Below are 19441 nucleotides of genomic sequence, written 5' to 3' on the forward strand. Positions count from 1 at the left end.
CCTTCACTATCAGACCTGGTGACAGTACCCAGCATTCCTAAAAGGAACCTGACTATATTGTATGAAGTTTAGACACCAATAGGCACATTTAAACTTAAATTTAATTTGTGATAGGTCATTCACATCTCAACAGGATACGGTGACACCATGATACACATGGACACAGCATTTTATTCTACTGACTAACAATCATCAGCTACACTCCTTGTAGATGAAGATATTTGGCAACTGACAGTTGTTTGCATTAACTTTAATCAACATATTTATATCTTTAAGTAGCTCTGGAAGGTGGTCACTTCACACATCATGCTACAGGAATCACTTGGAAGTCATCAGAAATGCCAACCTGAGTGTGCCTGCCTGGGACCCATGGCTAGGTGCTACTGGCAGGAAGTTCCTCAGGAGCTAGCACCTGGATGCTTGTCACCCTTGCTAGATGGACTGCCATACGGGTGCCTGGGTTTAACTGCAGTAGCCCCACATTCTCTTGGACCAATGCTGGCCTGGACACTGCTGTGCACCCCTGGGCTGCTGCCACCCTGCACAGGCACACACAGTTAGGTGTGTGCTGACTAGGGAACAGCTGCTGGTTTTTACATACTGGAGGCACCTGAGGAATATGGAATCTAGGCAGGTTTCATTTGGTTAAGTTCACATTAAGAAAAAAAAGTTGGCGCTGATGTTCAGAAAGTCACATACCTTTCAGACTCATCAGAGTCAACAGCACTGGCCCTGTGTCTGGTCCTGCTGTGGGAAAGGCCATCAAGCCAGGGTCACTTTACTCAGATCTGTATATTGGTCTTAGGCTGGTTTTCAGAATTAGTGTTATTTACTCATTAATACTTTTTGGGAAGGGGAAATTATCTAAAAAGTTCACACTATTTCCTTCAGGGAGACCACAAATAGTAATTTAGAACCAGAAACCCTAAGATGTTATATAACATTAAGATACTTAATCTGCTCCCCTAAAGTGTACTGCAAAACCAATTCTGATGACATCTTTCAGGGAAGCCACTAAGCTGGTGGACAACTAACAAGATGGCCCCAGGTGGTCCCTGGAGCCTAGGGACCATGTGCATGTGAGGAGGCTATCTGACATATCACTACACCAGACTTCCAAACTTAGGGCGGATGACAGAAATTTATGAGCCAATCTAGTATTTTTAGAGCAGTTTGAGCCAGGTTAAGTTCTAAACTGAAAAATGCCCCTGGTTTCATCTGGTGAAACAGATGTCTCCAGAGGTAACTAGGCCTGTGCCTATGGAGGCCATAGGCTACCCGCAAAGCTGCTATAACTTTTGGGGGAACTACTACTATAGAAAGGCCAAAGGGACAGTCACTGGCCAGTCTTGTCCAAATGGAGATGTAGTTCTACAAGGCTAGAGGGCAGCAGACAGCAAACCCTGCTAGGGGCTTAATGGAGAGTTTAGCTTTTTCTCTGTGGCTTTTCTAAAATCATCAATTGTTGCTACACTGCATGCACCTTTCCTCCCAATATAAAGCATGAGGTCTCCTTTCTCGATGGCTAAGCTTTCCAAGGCCAAGATACACTCCCGAGAAAGCAGAAGCAAGCCTGCCAAAGACAATCTAATAGTCCTTGGGATAGGCCTTTAAAGATATCATTTAAATCTCATTAGGGAAACAGGTACCATCAGACCTGTTCACCATGAACCAGGTGGTGCCTTGGTGGAGATAGACGGCAACATAGCTTGAAGTTCAATGAACAGACACAAAGAAGAGAACATCAGGGAGCCTAAGTGTAGGGTCCAGGCTGTGTGCCTTGTGTCCTCAGGATCCTGTGGTTATCTCCCTGTTTGCTCAATATATGCCTGACAAATACATTTTAGCTGATAGTGATTTGTGAAAGTTTTAGCAAAAGTACATTGGAAATAAATCCCAGAAACAGAAAAACCAAGTGAAGGAAAATATACAAGGTTTCCCCCAAATGTTGGTCAAAAAGAACTTGGGTTCATAAAACATCAGAGAAAAACAGCCAAAATAAAGGCAGCTGCTCTGCTCCACAGGCCACACTGCTATCACTGGTCAAGTCTACAAAAAGGAAAAACATGAGAGGAATCTTGCTACACCACACCAACTCAAAGTGGAAACAAAGCACTTTGAGGAAAAAATTCACATTAGAATAAACAACATAGGCTGTTTCATAAGAGCAAAATAATGATCAATTCTGTCTGGGGTAGCCCAGGGCCTGAGTCCCAGTTTGTCCTGAGTGGGGAGCAGAATGTGAGTAGAAGCCTGAACCATCAGGATAGAGCTAAAGGTGACCTTTAGAAAAGTCATACTCTATATATAGTTTCAGTTAGGATAAAAGCATTTCACATGCCAGTTAATCTTCAAAAAATCATAACTTTAATCTAAAATAAAAACGGGAGGGCACCTTGACGCTGGGTCTCAAATTCAAGTGTAGCGGTGATGCTGTGTAGTAAGGCTTGTTTGTCCTGGACCACTGAGTGTGCAGCTGACAAGCATCAGTGCAGATGTAGCACAGCTGCTGAGGATGCTCAGTGGTGGGAGTTGTTCCCTCTCACCCAAGGAGGCCTGTACATGTCATAGCATTATAGGCTGGGTCCTTGGGGCAAGTGCTATGCTTGCCTTCCCGTTATAGGCAGGGCTGGCTGCCCCATGCCACTCCTGGATCTGACCAAGCGCTATTTGCCTTCTGTGACCCTTCGCCAACACCGCCTTTTCTTCCTCTTCCCCTTTGACTTCAGCGATTCTGGAAAGGGTTTCTCAGTCTTGGTACTTCTTGCAGATTCTGCCCTCAAATCGTGCTCACAGCAGTAGGATTGCCCATCCTGAGTGGAACGGAAGGCAGTCCCATCTTGGTGTTCCTTACAGAATGAGTTGGGGCACAGGTGGCAAAATGAGGTAGAAGGTTTGCCACATACATCACAGTGATGCCAAGGACATTCCCACTTCCCTGCAAAAAATTCATCATCAGCAAACAAGTGGCAGAATCAGAGCTTCAGCATTTTCAGGACTAAAAGTAATTTTCTTGAGGGTGCTGAGATTGAACCAGAAGGTCTCATGCATGTGCTCTAGCACTGCGTTAATATCCACAGGGTATGTTTCCTGGGTTGACCTTGAACTATCCATCCTTCTTCAGACAATGGAAATATAGCAGCACACCTAACTGAAAATTACTTTTTAAAACTGGCTAGTTAAATAAATGCAAATTAACACAAAAGACTGCAGTACAGTTACCAGAGAGAAGCTAGTAGTTGGTGCTCAAAGGCCAGGCAGGTACCAAGTGTTGCAGACTACAGTCTACATGCCTGACAGCTGCACCACACCAGACACCAAGAATAGCTCATGGCTATTGGACCCTAGCACATTCTACTGATGGCAACAGCTATCCTCTGACATGACTCATTTTTGTTAGTTTTGTTTTTCGAGGCAAATTTTCTCTGTAGCCCTGGCTATCCTGGAACGCACTCCATAGACCAGAGTGGCCTCAAACTCAGAGATCCGCCTGCCTCTGTCTCCTCAAGTGCAGATTAAAGGCGTGCACACCACACCCAGGTTGGGGCTTGTCTATTTATAAGGGAACAGTTTTATGCTTAGATATGAATCTCTGAAGATCTCTGTTAGAGTTAAGCATAATTGTTAAATTCAAATATATATTAAAACCATTTTTTTTTTTTTTGTCTTTGGGTCAAGTGTTTATAATTTTTCATTTGAAATCCTTTTTGTCCTGGTACCATGACCACTCTTGAGTATGTAAGAGGAAAAGCCTATTTTATTGCCTTCTAGGGAGCCAAATCTGTGGTTCCATCTTAAATAGCAGCTCCTGCTAAGCTCTGTGACATCCTGGGGACAGTGCCTACAAGTCCTGGGGAAGGAGTTAGGCCAGGTGTCCTACAACTGCTACATCCAGTGGCGTTGGCGAGACCCTGCTACAGTGGAACCTATTTCTCCAACAGAGCCCTGGTGCATGTCACTTTAGATCCTGGTGCTAATGAGATGACGACGGCTTTGGAAGCTGTTGCCTGTTCCCAGCCTTTGTTCCAGCTGGTTCCCTGGACTAGGGACATTTACCACCTGACTTTACAAAGAATATGCAACTAGACAAGGCCCAATCAATTTAAGAGAGGCTGAGTAAGAGTGGCAGGAAAGATCACTGCAAGCTGTCAGAAGCTGCCATGGACACCTACCAAAGGGCCGCTTGCCCAAGCCCAAGCAGGAAAGGTGGTAGGCCTTGGTGCAGAACTTCCGGTCACATAGCACCAGCTGTCCACCATCACCACAGCGGAAGCACTCATCCTCTGACTGCCGCTTCCCTTCTCCTTTTGCTCTTCGCCTTCTGGTTTTCTTCTTGGCCTTTTTACCCTTTTCCTCTGAAGAAAGGGATGTTGAGTTCTAGAATAAAGAATTAAGAATAGTTCACTTAAAAGAACATAAAACAGTTAAAAAAAAAAAAAAAAAAGGCAAACTACAAAGATGCCCAAAAAGTAAGGTCCGCCTAGGGAGTTCCAACATGTAAGTGGGGCTTGAGCTGCTGGAGGTAGAGCTCAAGGCCATAGGTTTCATTTGCTTGTTTTGTTTTTCAAGACAGGATTTTTTTTGTATTGTTTTGGAACCTGTCCTGGAACTAGCTTTGTAGACCAGGCTGGCCTCGAACTGACAGAGATTTGCCTGCCTCTGCCTTCTGAGTGCTGGGATTAAAGGCGTGCAGCACCAACGACCAATTTCTAGGTTTCATTTTTAGCATCACAAAAAGGTATGCCACCTACACAAAGCAGGTCATGGCCAACGGGATGGTGCACTATACCTTGGGCAACTCCTGCTAAGACAAACAAAACAAAACAAAAAAACCAAGAAAAAAAAAAAAGAAAACAAAACAAAAACAAACAAACAAAAAAAAACCCCACCACAATGTAGAGGCTCAATAATGTCATTATTTGGGATCTGCTGACAGGACATGCTGAAAAAGATACACCTCAGCCAAAGTGCCACTTCTCTTGGATAAGAATTCAATTATGAGTAGAACGGGTATGGTGGTTTGGTAGGTGCATAGGGAGTGGCACTATTAGGAGGTGTGGCCTTGCTGGAGTAGAAGTGGTTTTGTTGGCAGTGTTATTAGGGGTGGGCCTTGAGGGCTCAGATGCTCAAATCACAGCCAGTGTGGCATTCTTTTCCTGCTGCCCACAGATCCAGGTGTAGGACTCTCAGCTGTCTCTCCAGCACCATGTCTGCCTCCATGCCATCATGGTCATGGCCGGGAGCATGATGGATTAAATCTCTGAACTGTAACCCAGCCCCCAATTTTATGTTTTCCCTTATAAGAGTTGCCATGGTCATGGTGTCTCTTCACAGCAATAAAACCCTAACTAAAACAACAGATGAAGGCAAACCAGTACCAAAGCTGCAGTCCAGAAAATATCTAGAGGGTGCACCCAGACACCAGCACAGGGTGCAGGTACCTATGATAGCCCAAGCCTTTGTTGCATACAAGGGGTTCCCCAAAATTCATGTCCTTCTGAGCACTTAAAACATGACTTTATTTTAAAATGGATATAATTACAAATAAATGCAGGCAAACACTGTATAAGTGATAAAATCTTGAAGGAAGGGAGGGAGGGAGGGAGGGAGGGAGGAAGGAAGGAAGGAAGCTAGCTATGATGTCCTTACCTTTGGTCTGTCTCCAAGAAACCCACTACAATTGGAGGCTCCACACCGACAGACTGTCTTTTCATTGCCCAAACAATCAAGGTTATAGTTGAAAGTCAGCTCTGTCCCTAAAGGAGACATAATGCTATGTTAGAGGTCACTACACTCATGAGGCAGTCTAAACTTAAGAGTCAGGCTCATGAAAATGCACCCCCTTTCAGACACACACTGGCATGACACACACACAGCTCATTAATTTGCTTTTATAAAATAGATATCCAAAATAAAGCTTCTAAATCACTATCCTGGAGCCTTTTCAAAACCCAGCCACACCAAATATCAGCCATTGCCTCTCTGCCTGTCCACATGACACTAGGAACCTGTGGGACCCCAGTGATGTACCTGCAGGAATGTCACACACAGCAAACAGGCCAACCCGTGTGTCCCCATTCACTGTCCACTTCAGAGTCTCACAATTGGGCTGGCAGCTGTGGTTCATGAATCGTGAATAATTCCCTTTAGGGCCAGCATCAATTATTCGGTCCTGTAGGATAAAAAAAAAAAACAAAACAATGACCTCTCCCCCCCCCCCCTTTGGTTTTTCAAGACAAGATTTCTCTCTGTAATAATCCTGGCTGTCCTGGAACTCACTCTGTATACCAGTATACCAGGCTGGCCTCAAAGGCACTAAGATCTGCCTGCCTCTGCTGGGACTAAAGGAGTACTTGACCACACCCTGCTGACATCTTATCTCTAAAGAGATTCTTCATGCTGTAGGTTTCATCAGATGATAGTGTTGCTTGTCATAATGAAAATCTTGGTATCCTGCTGTCCACCTGGACCAGACACCCCTCAACCAGTCCAGATTCTCTTGCTTAAGACCAGAATACAAGGGAAGACGGACCCAAGTGAGCAGTGGTGAAGACTATGAGCTGGAGAAGTACAAGTGTCACAGGCTTGGGAAGGGCAGCAAGAGCCTATGCAAAACCAGCACTGCCAGACAACAGCAAACTCCATTACAAACAGGCAACCAGCATCAACTCCTAAAGAGCAAATAAGGCACAAAGCACAGCATATTCAAGTTCCCACTGGCTGGGACAAATGAACTCTGTCCATGATGCCAATGGCAGCTGCCATAGAGGGACAGGCACAGGCTGACTGTTCTGAGATAGCAATCTACAAAATCACAAATGCAAGCACACAATGGCCCTGGGAACTAACTCACTGAAATCCAAGTGACCAAGCACTACGGAGAGCTAAGAACCATTTATCATGGCTCAGACCAGATGGGCAGGTGCGTACACAGCTGCATCTTATTCCTTTAAACCTCTAGACCAAGTAAATATATAGCTCAGGAGGATCTCTGCTCTTCAGTGGTTATTTCTGAGGTCAGTGATGAGCTGGTACACAATTACAAGCCTGAGTAGGGATGAATCTGTGCCAAGAGCATGCCTAGCTTTGTCTTGTGTACCTCAGAGCACCACTGATGCAAGCATAGAAAGCCAAACTTGGGTGGGTAGAAGCCTGTAGTCCTAGCCACTTGTGATGCTAGGGAAGGAGATCACTTCAGCCCAGGACTCAGAGTTCATCTCGGGAGGATAAAAGTAGAAACAATGTGAGGATATAGCTCAGGGCCTGCTTTTTACTATAGTAAAATAACACCCCAGCCAATTCTGTCTTGTTGTTTCAAACTCAGCTATATTTGTATATTTATCAGCCGGTGAAATGGCTCACAAGATAACGGTATTTGCCATCAAGTCCATGACCTGAGCATCAACCCCAGAACCACACCATTGAAAGAATTGTACTGACAGTTGTCTCTGACCTGTGTGCCATAGCATGCACAATCACACACAAATTAAACAAATGTTTTTTAAACGTGCACAATATATGTGACCGCAGACACGTGTGAAGATCAGGGACAATTATTAGAACTTAGTTCTCTGCTTCCAGCTTGTTTTGAGGCAGGGTTTCTGGTTTCTAACACTGTGCCATGTACTCCAGGCTATCTTACTTGAGAGCTTTCCAACTGAATATTTTTAAAGACTTATTTTTATTTATGGGTTTGTTTCTTGGTGACCGTATGTCATATGCGTGAGGTTATGAATAGAGGCCAGAAGGTGATAGATCTGGAGCTGGATTACAGGTAACTGGGAGCTGCCTGATGTGGGTCCTATGGACTGAACTTAGGTCCTCCAGAAAGGCATCAAGGTAGGTAGGTAGGTAGGTGTGTGTGTGGTGTGTGGTGTGTGTGTGTGTGTGTGTGTGTGTGTGTATACAAGCATGTAGATGCTATTTCTCTAAAGTTTTCCATCTTGCTTTTCTTTTTAATATCCCTTTATTTATCTGTTGTGTCTATGTGTGGAGGCTAGAGTTGGTGATCTTCTTACACCATGCAATTCCTGGGGATCAAATTCAGGCCATCAGGCTTTTTGCCAAGCACCCTTATCCAATGAGCCATCTTGCTTCATTTACCACCACCACCACCTTGTTTTTGAGACAGATTCTTTTATTGGAATCCCATGCTCACCCATTAAGCTGGGCTGGCAAGCAAGGACCCTCCTGCCTCCACCTCCTGGCTTTGGACTACGAGAATGTGCTGCCATGCTCAGCTCATTATGTGAGTGCCGGGGGTGCAACTTGGGTCGTCATGCTTTGTGCAGAAAGTATTTCATCAATTAAATAAACCGTCTACACAGCCTCAAATTATTTAAAAGTATTCCTAACATAAAAGTTTACTCATTTTATTTTGAGAGAGAGAAAGAGAGTAGCTAGAGACTGAACCCAGGGTGTTACACATGCTGGTGAGCACTCTACTAATGAGCCATATGCCCAACCACATCTTAACCACATTTAAGTGTATAATTAATTGTAATAAAATATTTATAAGATGTGCTCTTTAATCCTTCACTCTTTACATACATGCGAGGGATCCTTATGCTTAACCCCTCAAATGCTGGGATTATGAGTATGGGCCACCATGGTTAGCACTGTTGAGTTCTTTAAGTATCATTCAGGCCATGGTTTTAGACCAGGCATAGTAGCCCACATCTGTAATTTCCACACTAGGTTGGCTTGAGGCAGGAGGATTCCAATTTCAAGGCCAGCATGGCCTATAAAACTAGTTCAAAATCAGGGCTAGGGATGTAGCTCAGTGGTAGAGCACTTGCCTGGAATTTTCAGGGTTAGAGTTTCATTCTCCAACAAAAGCTGTTTCAAAGTTTTTTTGTGTAGAGATCTTAGTTCTTGTTTAGAGTTAAAATTGGTTTAATTATTGCCCTGAATGGATTATTCTTTTCTGTTCCTTTTAGGTCTTAGGATGTTTTTTTTTTTTGTTGTGTTTTTTTTTTTTTTTTCCTTTTTTGCTGAAAACTGAATATTTGAATCCAATAATACAGTAACTCTGGAAAACAGATTTCACCTATTCTGGGCTTATTGAGTTTGTTCTTTGTTCACTGTTACTGATGTTACTGATTTTCCTTCTATTGTTGTTCTAGGCTTTTAAAAAAAATAGGCCATCTCTGTGGCTTTTTCTGAGCCTGTGCCTTCTCCAGAACAGTCAAGAAAGTCTTAGTTTTTAATGTGTAGCTCCAAAAAGAGGGAAAGGGAGAAAATTAAGTGAGGAAATGAGCAATGGCCTCTTTAGTTATCTCCACATAGGGTAGCAGAGAATGCCTGGGGCTCAGTCAAGCAGTTCTATTTACTTCAGTGATAAGTCTTGGTTTTTGTTCATTGCCCTCCAGCATCCTAGCTTGCCAGCTTTCCCAGGAAACCAGAATGATCTCCTACAGAAGGCCATCCTTGAACTTTCTTATTAATCCTCTGTCATGACAGAGCCTGAAGGATATGCTACAGATAGGAGATGTCATTCTGTAAACATGTTTCTCGTATTGGTTAATGAATAAAGCCCTGTTGGCAAATAGGAAGGCAAGATACGCAGGACTAGGAGACAAGGAGGATTCTGGGAGATGTAGGAGGAGGGTAAGATGTAGAGACTTTAGAGAAGAAGGTCTGGACCCTCTCTCCGGTAAGATAAGACCACTTGGGTTAATATTTAAGACAGAGCTAGCAAATAAGAAATGCTAGTAACAGGCCAACAGCTTTATGTCTATACAACACCTCTGTGTGTTATTTGGGGCTGACACAGCTCTGGGACCAGGCTGGCGGGAAAACTACTCGTAACAAAATGGCTCCCAATGTGGGGTACAAGAACTTTCACTTAAAACTTGACAAAGCTTAAAAAGGGGTTTTAAAATCAAAAGAACAGAGACAAGCAAGTCATCTTGGTAGCAGCATTTTTCTCAGTTGGACTCTGTTTTGCTAGAGACAAGCAGAGATTTGCGCGGCTACTTAAGGGAGGTTTCCTGACTCAGCATAGCATAGCAGCAAAAAAAAAAAAAAAAAAAAAAAAAAACCACACACCAAAACAAAACCAACGCAAGGCTTTAAAGAAGCACTGCTAACAACTTAATGGTGTGTACGAGAACTGGCAATGACCACATCTCCAAGAAGGCAACATGCTACTGGATGGCAGCAAAGACCAAGGTGGAAACCACAGCTCTCGGTGCTGATTTTAAATGTAACCCCCCCGCCGCTATCTTGAATAGACCTCGGCTAATACAACAATGTTGTTTAATAGATAAAAGACTTGCGGCCAAAAAAAAGATAGAGATTTACAGTAAAGACGGATTCAGATTAAGAAAAATCTCTAAAGATTTACAGTGTGTTTTAACATATATGTAGGCTTGGGAGAGAAAAAGAAACAGGAAAAAGTGGTTAAAAAAATACGACACCCAAATTCCCAAATACTGTTTGTTTTCATTTATATGGGGTTGGTTATAAATGGTTAATGACCACAACCAATCTTTTTTAAAGGTAAAAAGGGGATATGGTGTAGAAATGTTTTGTTTTGGAATGGATTTTCATTTACTGATACAAATTTAAGGTCAATTTTGTTGTAAGTATATTTCTCCTATTGTTTAGGTATTGTGTTTATATATAGCTCATTTGAAAATGTACTGTATAATTAAGTACAGATTGTAGATAGCTACCTACGATAATCAAAACTTACAGTTAAGTTAGTTAGGTTTTCTAGATATATTTCAAACTAAAAGGCATTCTTCAAACCTTTCAAACACCTACAGAATTTGGTATTTAAAATGGTTTAGGGTTTTTCTTAACAGTGAGGCACAACTGCTCCTGGCAACACCACCTGCATCAGAAAGGAAGACGGACATCGAAAAAACTCGTTATGGAGTTTGCTTTCAATATGGCAAGACTAGCCATTTGCTCTTGTCTGGACTGTTTGACTTTATGCTGTATAAACTAGACATGCAGGACCCACAGGAAAGTGACTGCTAAAACAAGATGGACATTGCTGTAGGGTTCCTGCTTCATGAAAGAGTCTGCCAGACAGTCTGCAGGACATAGAGAAAAGTGACTGACAAACTGCCAACACAGGAAGATAGTTACAGTTTTCCTTAGGATTAAAGATAAGTTACATATAAGACTTTAGACTCACAAAGATAGGATAAATGATGGAATATTTTCTTTAAATCTTGCTAAATGTTTATGGACTAAATATTGTAATTATAATTCTTGCTTAATAATTTTTGTTATATGTAGTTTTACTATGTTAAAGTTAAAACCCTTCTTTTTATTTTAAACAGAAAAGAGATGATGGGAGATTTCATTCTGTGAATGTTTCTCTTATTGGTTAAAAAGCCCTGTTAGCCAATAGGAAAGCAAGATAGGTGGGACTAGGAGACAAGGAGGATTCTGGGAGATGTAGTAGAAGAGACAAAATATAGGACATGAGAAAAGAGGTCCAGACCCTCTCTCCAGTAAGCCAAGAACATGTGGAAACACTTAGATTAATAGAAATGGATTAATATTTAAGACAGAACTAGCCAATACGAAACATTAGTAACAGGCTAACAGCTTCATATCTAATACACTGTCTCTGTGTGTTATTTGGGGCTGATGCAGCTGTAAGACCAGGTTGGTGGGGAAAGTGCTCATAACAGGCTTTGGTATCTTTTGCTTTGTATCTCCTACATCTTTTTTTTTTTTTTTTTTTTTTAGTGTTTTAATCTTCTTGTCCTTCTGACAATGACTTCACTAAAAGGGCCCAATCCCTACATCCTCCCTACAGCCTACAGCAAATGACAGGAGCCCAGTACTACTCCACAGACTGAGAATGGTCAAGCTTCCTGAGGCACTGTTGGCTGTGGCCCTTGGAGTCATTCTAATTTCTATAGGGGCTTTATCAGACATCAGAATCTGTTTGCTATTCTCTGGTCCATTTTCTATCTTGTTTTCAAGAACTACTATTAGTCTTGTCTTTTAAACAGAGCCCCACTTTTCTGCTGGGTTTTGAGCTTACTGGTTGCAGAAGACACAAGAGTAGCAGTCTGATGAACTTTCTCTATCTAGGCCTAGTTACCTTCATTCTGAGAATACCAAAAATCACTAGCGAACTCAGAAGTTTGAAGAGAGCCTGAGTAACGCAGAGAGAGGGAGAGCACATGAGATTCATAAGCAAATGGAGCAATGCACAGACAAAAAAAAAAAAAAAATCACTCTACAGTGTAGCCCAGACAACATGCAATGGTCATGTCTATACTTTCCCCCTTTTCTCCTGATCTTTTTTTTCCCCCCCGAGACAGGGTTTGTCTGTGTAGCTTTGGAGGCTGTCCTGGAATTAGCTTTGTAAACCAGGCTAGCCTCAAACTCACAGAAATCTGCCTACCTCTGCCTTCCCAGTGCTGGGATTAAAGGTATGTGCCACCACCAAGGCCCAGCTTTTTCTCCTGATCCTAAGAATAATCTTGGTATACGTTTTATGTTGAACTGGATACACATGGTTCTTAGGATGTTCTATTCCAAAAGGCAGCTTTACATTCAGAAAAAAAAAAAATATGAAGATGTTTGAGGGGAAGTTACTAAGGAGATGAAAATACAAGGGCCAATTCTACAGGTGATGACCCATGATCAAGACTTCAGCAATGAACAGAAAGACAAGCTTCCCATTACCTTGTCTATGGTGAGCATGTAAAAGTGAGTGATGTCATTCTCATGTGCATATTTGATTCTTGCCATACACTCCTCTTCATCAATCAGCTCACCAACATACTCATTAACAAATTCTCCCTGGAAATCAGAAGAATGTAAAGATTGAGTACATACCAACCAACTCTCAGAATCAGGGTCCAAGATACCGTAACACTATCAACCAGTCTAAGATATCATATATGTTAACACCTCAGGGGATGTAGTTCCTATAGGTCCTTCATTAAGTTCAAATTCAAATGATCTCATATATATAAGTAAAGACTGTCAGTGGCAATTATATCCATGTATTCGCAGAGTAGCAACACTCCATATTGCTTTCTACAATGTCTTGCCTTAGAAGAACATGTCTGAATACCCACCATCCATGGAAATAATAATTACATGCAGATTTCCAACAGGAAAGAGAAGAACTTAACAGGCAGGTTCTACAGCAAATCTACATGAAGCTACAGCTGAGGCAGCCAAGGAATAAGGATGAACACGAGTCCATCTCAGCAATCTTATTTTAATTTTTGTTTTGTTTTTGGAGACAGGATTTCTCTGAATAGCCTTTGCTGTCCTGGAACTCATTCTATATACCAGGATGGCCTCAAACTCAGAGATCCACATGCCTCTGCCTCCCGAGTTAGTGCTGGGATTAAAGGTGTGCGCCTCCACTGCCGGGAAGGAGGGGAGAGGAGGGAGGGAGGCAGGTAGGCATTATGAAGACTAATGCTGTGGCTTATGAATTCTATGTACTGGACCAATTCTGATCATGGACCTTGGGTGTGACCACTGTTTCTTAGGCCATGACAAAACACATCAGGGTTACACTGTGGTAAGGTAAGCAAGCAATTCCACTGTGTCTCTACAAAGGGCATATACTGGCAAGTGAATCTGAAAACAGAAGCATGGTTAACAAGTTAGTCAGTCCTCTCACTGATAAATTTATTTTTATGTATATGGTTATTTTGCCTGCATGTATGACTGTGTACCACATGTGACTGATGTGCTTAGAGGACATAAGAGACCATTGGATACCCTAGAACTAGACTACAGATGATTGTGAGTTACCAGGTGGGTGCTGGGAATACAAGCCAGGCCCTCTAAAGGAGCAATTAGTGCTCTTAGTCGCCAAGCCATCTTTCTAGTTCTGCCAATTCGTATTGGATTATGCTGAGACCATGTCAGCCAGGCAGTGGTGATGTATGACTTTAATCCTAGCACTTTGGAGGCAGAGGCAGACAGATCGCTGTGAGTTTGAGGCCAGCCTGGTCTACAGAATGAGTTCTACAAAAGGCTCCAAAGATACAAAAAGATACCCTGTCTTGGAAAAAAAAAAACAAAAACAAACAAACAAACAAAAAAAAAAAAAAACAAAAACAAAAATAAATAAAATAATGCTGAAACCAAGTCAAATAGTGGTGCTGCCTTAGTTCTTGCCAAACAGACTGAGCATCTGACCAGGAGTCTAAGGAAAAGTGTTTGATTCACAGAACCTTTTTCCTAGAGGCAAATATTACAACCTCACCTAAGACATGCTTCAGGAAAGTTTGTGAGTATTAGCTCTGATGGCAATTATATACCATCTCACAACTTTTTGTTTTTTGGTTGATTTTGCAGGTGGAGGTCAAAGTCTCCATGCACTGTGTAGCCCTGCCTGGCCTAGGACTCAAACTCAGATCTACCTGGCTCTGCCATATACCAGGTATATACCATCATAACTGCTTCACAACATTAAGTTCAATAATTAAATTTGAACACTGTTTCAAAATACTTTACACAAACACACATACCAAACAACAACAAAACCACACAGTAAGTTAATTCTTACAAGGGGGAAGAAAGGGGTAGTGAGATGACTCAATAGGTAAAGGTACTTGCCACTAAGACTGAGGACCTGAGTTCAGTCTCTGGGTCCTACATGCAAATGAGAAAACTGACTCCTGAAACTTATTATCTGATCTCCATGCACATCCACACAAAATTCCAATGCACACTTAAGAATCACTACACAGGGGCTCAAAAGATGGCTTAGTGGTTAGGACCACTGCTTGTTCTTCCAAAGGTCCTGAGTTCAATTTCCAGCAACTACATGGTGACTCACAACCATCTGTAATGAGATCTGGTGGTCTCTTCTGGCTCGAAGACATATATTCAGGCAGAACACTGTATACATAATAAATAAATAAACCTTAAAAAGAAAAACAAACAACCACTACACAGTACAAAAAGCAGAGTACTTATCACATACCTTTCTGATGTCCCTTTTGGCAACCAGGCCCCACCCTTTGCCATCTGTCTTGATGATCTTCGTCTCAGGGTACTGGCGCTTAGTGAAACACTGGTTCTGGCAGTATTCACCTGCAGGACACACCTGCGGGTGGCACTCAAACATCAGCATCCTGTTTAGACACTCAGAATCAGAGCCACAGGGGTTCTCATCTGTGGGCTTACAGTTGCACTTTGGGATTTCAGAAATGTCAGCTGTATATATTTGGACTTTACCATATGGCTTATTCACCTGTAAGGAAAAAGCAGGTTGTCTTGACTCTACTTTGAAAACAGAGAGCCCTGGATCCCTGTACACTCATACTGCTCCTTCAAGGACCCACTTTGGACACATGCATTCTAGTAATCATCTCTGGGACCACAGAGATAGTTTCTGATACACTTCTTAACAGCTATAACCTGGGATTAAAATAATCTATAGCCCAAGAGCCACTTCAAACCACTCTGTTGAAGGCAGGCTCAGGCTCAAGCTCGCTCTCTCTCAGGCTCAGGCTCTCTCTCTCTCTCTCTCTCTCTCTCACACACACACACACACACACACACACACACACACACACACACACACACACAATTATGACATGCCCATCACCTTGATATGCTTGTATGGGGGAGGCTTTCTCTCACTCTCTTGTGTTTCTCGGGCTTCCCGCTGAAGTTTGATTTCATTAAAACGAGCTTCAGCTTCTTGCAGTGCTAAAAAGCCAATAATAGAAATGTATTTCAGTAAATAAATACATCGACCTTTTAAGCAGTTTCATATGCACTGCTAAGTACTGCCTGAAGCTAAGCTGAAATATGAAACACTGTAAAAGGCAGGTACCTACCCCCAGTGACTAAACACTAAGAGCCGATTTGTGCCAGCTCAGCACAAAGTCCCATGGCTGTTTCTGTTCTAAGGACAAGGCAACAGTATCAGCCCTTGGGACACATTGTACTTAAACTTTTATTCCTTTTAAAGCAAAGAACTCTGGGAAGAAGCACCAGGTCAGATCAGCAAAGGCCATATCAACACCCAAAGCTGTTAATGTCACTGAGAGGTCAGGTCAGTGGTTGGGTTGAGCTGGCAGTTGCTGGTCAGTCATTAGCAAGCCCAACTTAATAGCAGGTTACTATCAGGAGTTAGGAGTCTGGGTCCCTCTTTCACCATTTGTTACCATATAAACTCACTGGGTTGCCTCAATATCTTATCAAAATCTCTCCTATCTCATGATTTTCAAGCATCTTTTGATAGCTATCCATTTGGGGGGAGGGGAGAGGCCGTGGTGGCGGGGTGGTGTTCAAGTCAGGGTTTCTCTGTGTAACAGCCCTAGCTGTCCTGGAACTCACAGAGATCTGCTTGCCTCTGACTCCCAAGTGCTAGAATTAAAGGTGTGTGCCACCACTGCCCATTTAATAGCTATCTATTCTTACTCAACCCTTTCAAAGCCTCCCGAATGATGAGGCATCAACCTGCTAAACTCTCAGCAGCCAAGAAGCCCATAGCTCTCAATGCATACATTTTTGTTGTTGTGTTTTTTTTTTTTTTTTTTTTTGAGACAAGGTTTCTCCATATTGCTTTGGAGGTTGTCCTGGAACTAGCTCTGTAGACCAGGCTGGCCTCGAACTCACAGAGATCCGCCTGCCTCTGCCTCCTGAGTGCTGGGATTAAAGGCGTGTACCACTACTGTCTGGCAAAAAAGCCTTATTTCATTTTAATAAAATTAATTATAAGCTAATATTATAAAAGCTTTTAAACAGCATAAGTATACATCAATAACTACATCAGCCTACAGACTTCCTTTTTTCTAGTACAGATACAATAGGAATTTTTAAAAGGATCAAATTTCAAAAGAACAGAAATTAGATTAGCAAGCTGTAGGAGAGTGTCATGTATGATCCACTGGGAAATCTCCATACCGTTCTTGAAGACTCTTCCGATCCCTCTGACCCCCTGGTAGCGGCTGCCCCGATCCCCCTCCATGTATGGGAATACTCGTGCCTGATGAGTCCAGTAATAATCTTTAGACCCAAAGAAAAACACAGGGAATTCTCCAATCTCGTGCTTCATTTTCTGAATATTTGGGGGAACATTTTTGGGATGGCAAACTTCTGCTGGCCACCATCTATTATAAATATTAAAAACAGGATTCACAGATTTTTCAGCATCAAATTTTTCAATATTTAGTGAAGTAAAACAAACACATTAAATTAATACAGACATAAAAGCAGAATTCTGTTTCATACCTGTAGTTCCCAAGTTTGACCCAAATGATGTCTTGAAAGTGTAGTTTCTTCCCAGCCCTGCAGTCATTGCAGAACCAGCTGCCATCAGGCATATCTATGTTCAGGCAATCAGGGTGAAAGGCTGCTGGGCAAGCCTCACAGCACAAAAGACTTCCCCCTACGAGAGAACAGCCAGCCTGAGCTTGTCTCACCAGGTCAGTCTAGGCCCTCTCTCTCAGCTTGTAACTGGCACAACCCTGATGGAAGTGTCCGTATGTCACTCAATGGTATCACTTCACTGAAGTAATCTCTTGAAGCCTACATGATTCATTTAGAGGGCTATGGTGACACTTCTGGCACCAGCTATGCCGTGTATGTGTGGAGCAGGACACAAGCACACAGAGCAGAACCCATTCTTACCTTTGGAGCACACGAAGCACCAACTCACATTGACGTGGGTGTGGTGCCGCTTCCCCTTCCGAGCAGTGAAGTGGCCTGTGCAGATGATGCTATTCGAAGCAATCACGGAACATCCTGCTGCCAGGCAGGCATCTCCTCCATGATAGGCAACAGGGCATCGGACGCATCGCATCATTTTACCTAAAGGAAATAAACACCCTGAGGACTACAAATACTGCTGATTCCCATGAGAAAGCCTCAGAAAGTTATGATGGAAGAGCCTGCAGATACTTAATAACACTGCCTTCCATCAAAGCAACAGTGTTTCAAAGCAGTGTTTGAGAAACACCATTTAAATGTCACATTATAAAGCAAGGCAAACCAGCATTTCTTTTTCCTTTTCCTTCCTTCTTTCTGTTTCTCTGTATTGCTTTGGAGCCTGTACCAACCAAAATTTCTTAACCTGGGCTGCTATCATCTGGGATTTGTGAAAGCCTCTCCTGGAATCCTTCCTAGAAGACGTTGATAGCATAGTTCCCCTAAATTTTGCTAAATGTATCCTGTCAGAGAAGCCCTGTGACAAGGACACAGCACCTGCCCTTTCAAATCCCTTATCTTCCACATATGTAATTTCATTTTAAAGTATTTCCCAGGTGAGGATGAAGCTTGGTGGTAAAGCACTTGCCTATTATGTGAAGCCCAGGTATTAGAAATAGACCTTTCCCTTATATATGAAGTACCTTTACAAATGAGTAAAGAAAATCCAGAGATAGCTCAGGTAGCATCCTTTGCTGAAAAAATAAGATTGTGAAAGCACTAACTGAAATGGAAAGAATGGAATGGGGGCAAGTCTTATGCTACAGGAACAAGGCAACTTGACTCATAAGTCAGCACAAAAACAGGAGATAGGGGATAGTGGAGACCATCAGAATTCGTAACTCTAGTGACACTTGTCTGGCATCAATGGCCCCACCTTCAGAAGCACCTATATATTTCCAGTGAACCCACCCCCAAGTTGTAAGGGCACAACTATCTATACCTTTTGATGGCCGTGGATTTGAAGGGTTTGAGGCATGGCAGCTCACACAGCTGTGGAGAGGGCAGCGAAAGCCTCGGCTCTCAAACACGGTGAGAGGATACTTTTTTACACAAGCTTCATGGTAAAACTTTCCACACTGAGTTACCACACAGCGCTTCACCTCCATCTTGCTTTCTTTACACACAAAGCATGAGTGAATCCCTAACAAGTGGTTAAAGAAAGGGGTGAGAGAAAAGTGAAGAGAACAAGAGTTAAATTGCAGTTCTGAGCGACTAAAAGTAAACAACTTTTCTGGAGCAGCCTGTGCTGCTGTCTAGTCTAAGTCTTCTTCAGAAAAAAGCCCAGTCATCTGAGCTTGCTGTCATCTAATCTCCAACTACACCTGAAACACAGGAAAGTCCTTCTTCTTCCAGGCAAGACTTGCTACGGCTATAGAAAGCTGACGTCTGAAGTGTGCTACTGCTGATGGGCTGTCTGGGCAGCCTAACTTCTCAGGCCGCTGTGCAGCCATTCTTCTTCCCACTGTGATCCTAGACTCTAAGATGAACCTGAAGGCACTACAATGGTGGCAGAGCAAAAGCACTAGGCCCTCAATTAAGTTCTTGCTGTTGAAAAATGAAGCTAAGAATGACATTAAGTTTTTGTAATGAACTAAGCATTCTATAAATAGGTAGGCCTGTTTGGAAGTGCAAAGCTCTATAACTGCCACCTATAGAGCAATGTACTAGCCCCACAGGAAGGATTTGGAAAAGTACAGAGTCTTTTATTTCTTCACTCCACCAGTCACTGTATCCTGAACTTCTTGCCCGTGATACTGTCATTCAAGTA

General features: G+C 42.6%; 1 protein-coding gene across 3 annotated transcripts in view; it reads right to left on the minus strand.

Moving 5' to 3' along the window:
• Nucleotides 1-83: 83 nt before the first annotated feature.
• Nucleotides 84-19441, minus strand: part of Nsd2 (nuclear receptor binding SET domain protein 2) — a 75778-nt gene continuing 56420 nt past the window's right edge. For all 3 annotated transcript variants that reach the window (XM_051200231.1, XM_051200229.1, XM_051200230.1), the window contains 11 exons: nucleotides 18614-18814; nucleotides 17596-17775; nucleotides 17197-17353; nucleotides 16870-17075; nucleotides 15563-15666; nucleotides 14936-15205; nucleotides 12664-12780; nucleotides 6031-6172; nucleotides 5650-5756; nucleotides 4173-4377; nucleotides 84-2938 (listed from right to left, as the gene is read on the minus strand). In XM_051200231.1, the coding sequence (XP_051056188.1) occupies nucleotides 2667-2938; nucleotides 4173-4377; nucleotides 5650-5756; nucleotides 6031-6172; nucleotides 12664-12780; nucleotides 14936-15205; nucleotides 15563-15666; nucleotides 16870-17075; nucleotides 17197-17353; nucleotides 17596-17775; nucleotides 18614-18814 (1961 nt within the window). In that variant the 3' untranslated portion in view covers nucleotides 84-2666. The remainder of the gene's footprint in view (nucleotides 2939-4172; nucleotides 4378-5649; nucleotides 5757-6030; nucleotides 6173-12663; nucleotides 12781-14935; nucleotides 15206-15562; nucleotides 15667-16869; nucleotides 17076-17196; nucleotides 17354-17595; nucleotides 17776-18613; nucleotides 18815-19441) is intronic.

Source organism: Phodopus roborovskii, unplaced genomic scaffold, assembly GCF_943737965.1.
Source record: "Phodopus roborovskii unplaced genomic scaffold, PHOROB, whole genome shotgun sequence".
Taxonomy (NCBI): Eukaryota; Metazoa; Chordata; class Mammalia; order Rodentia; family Cricetidae; genus Phodopus; species Phodopus roborovskii.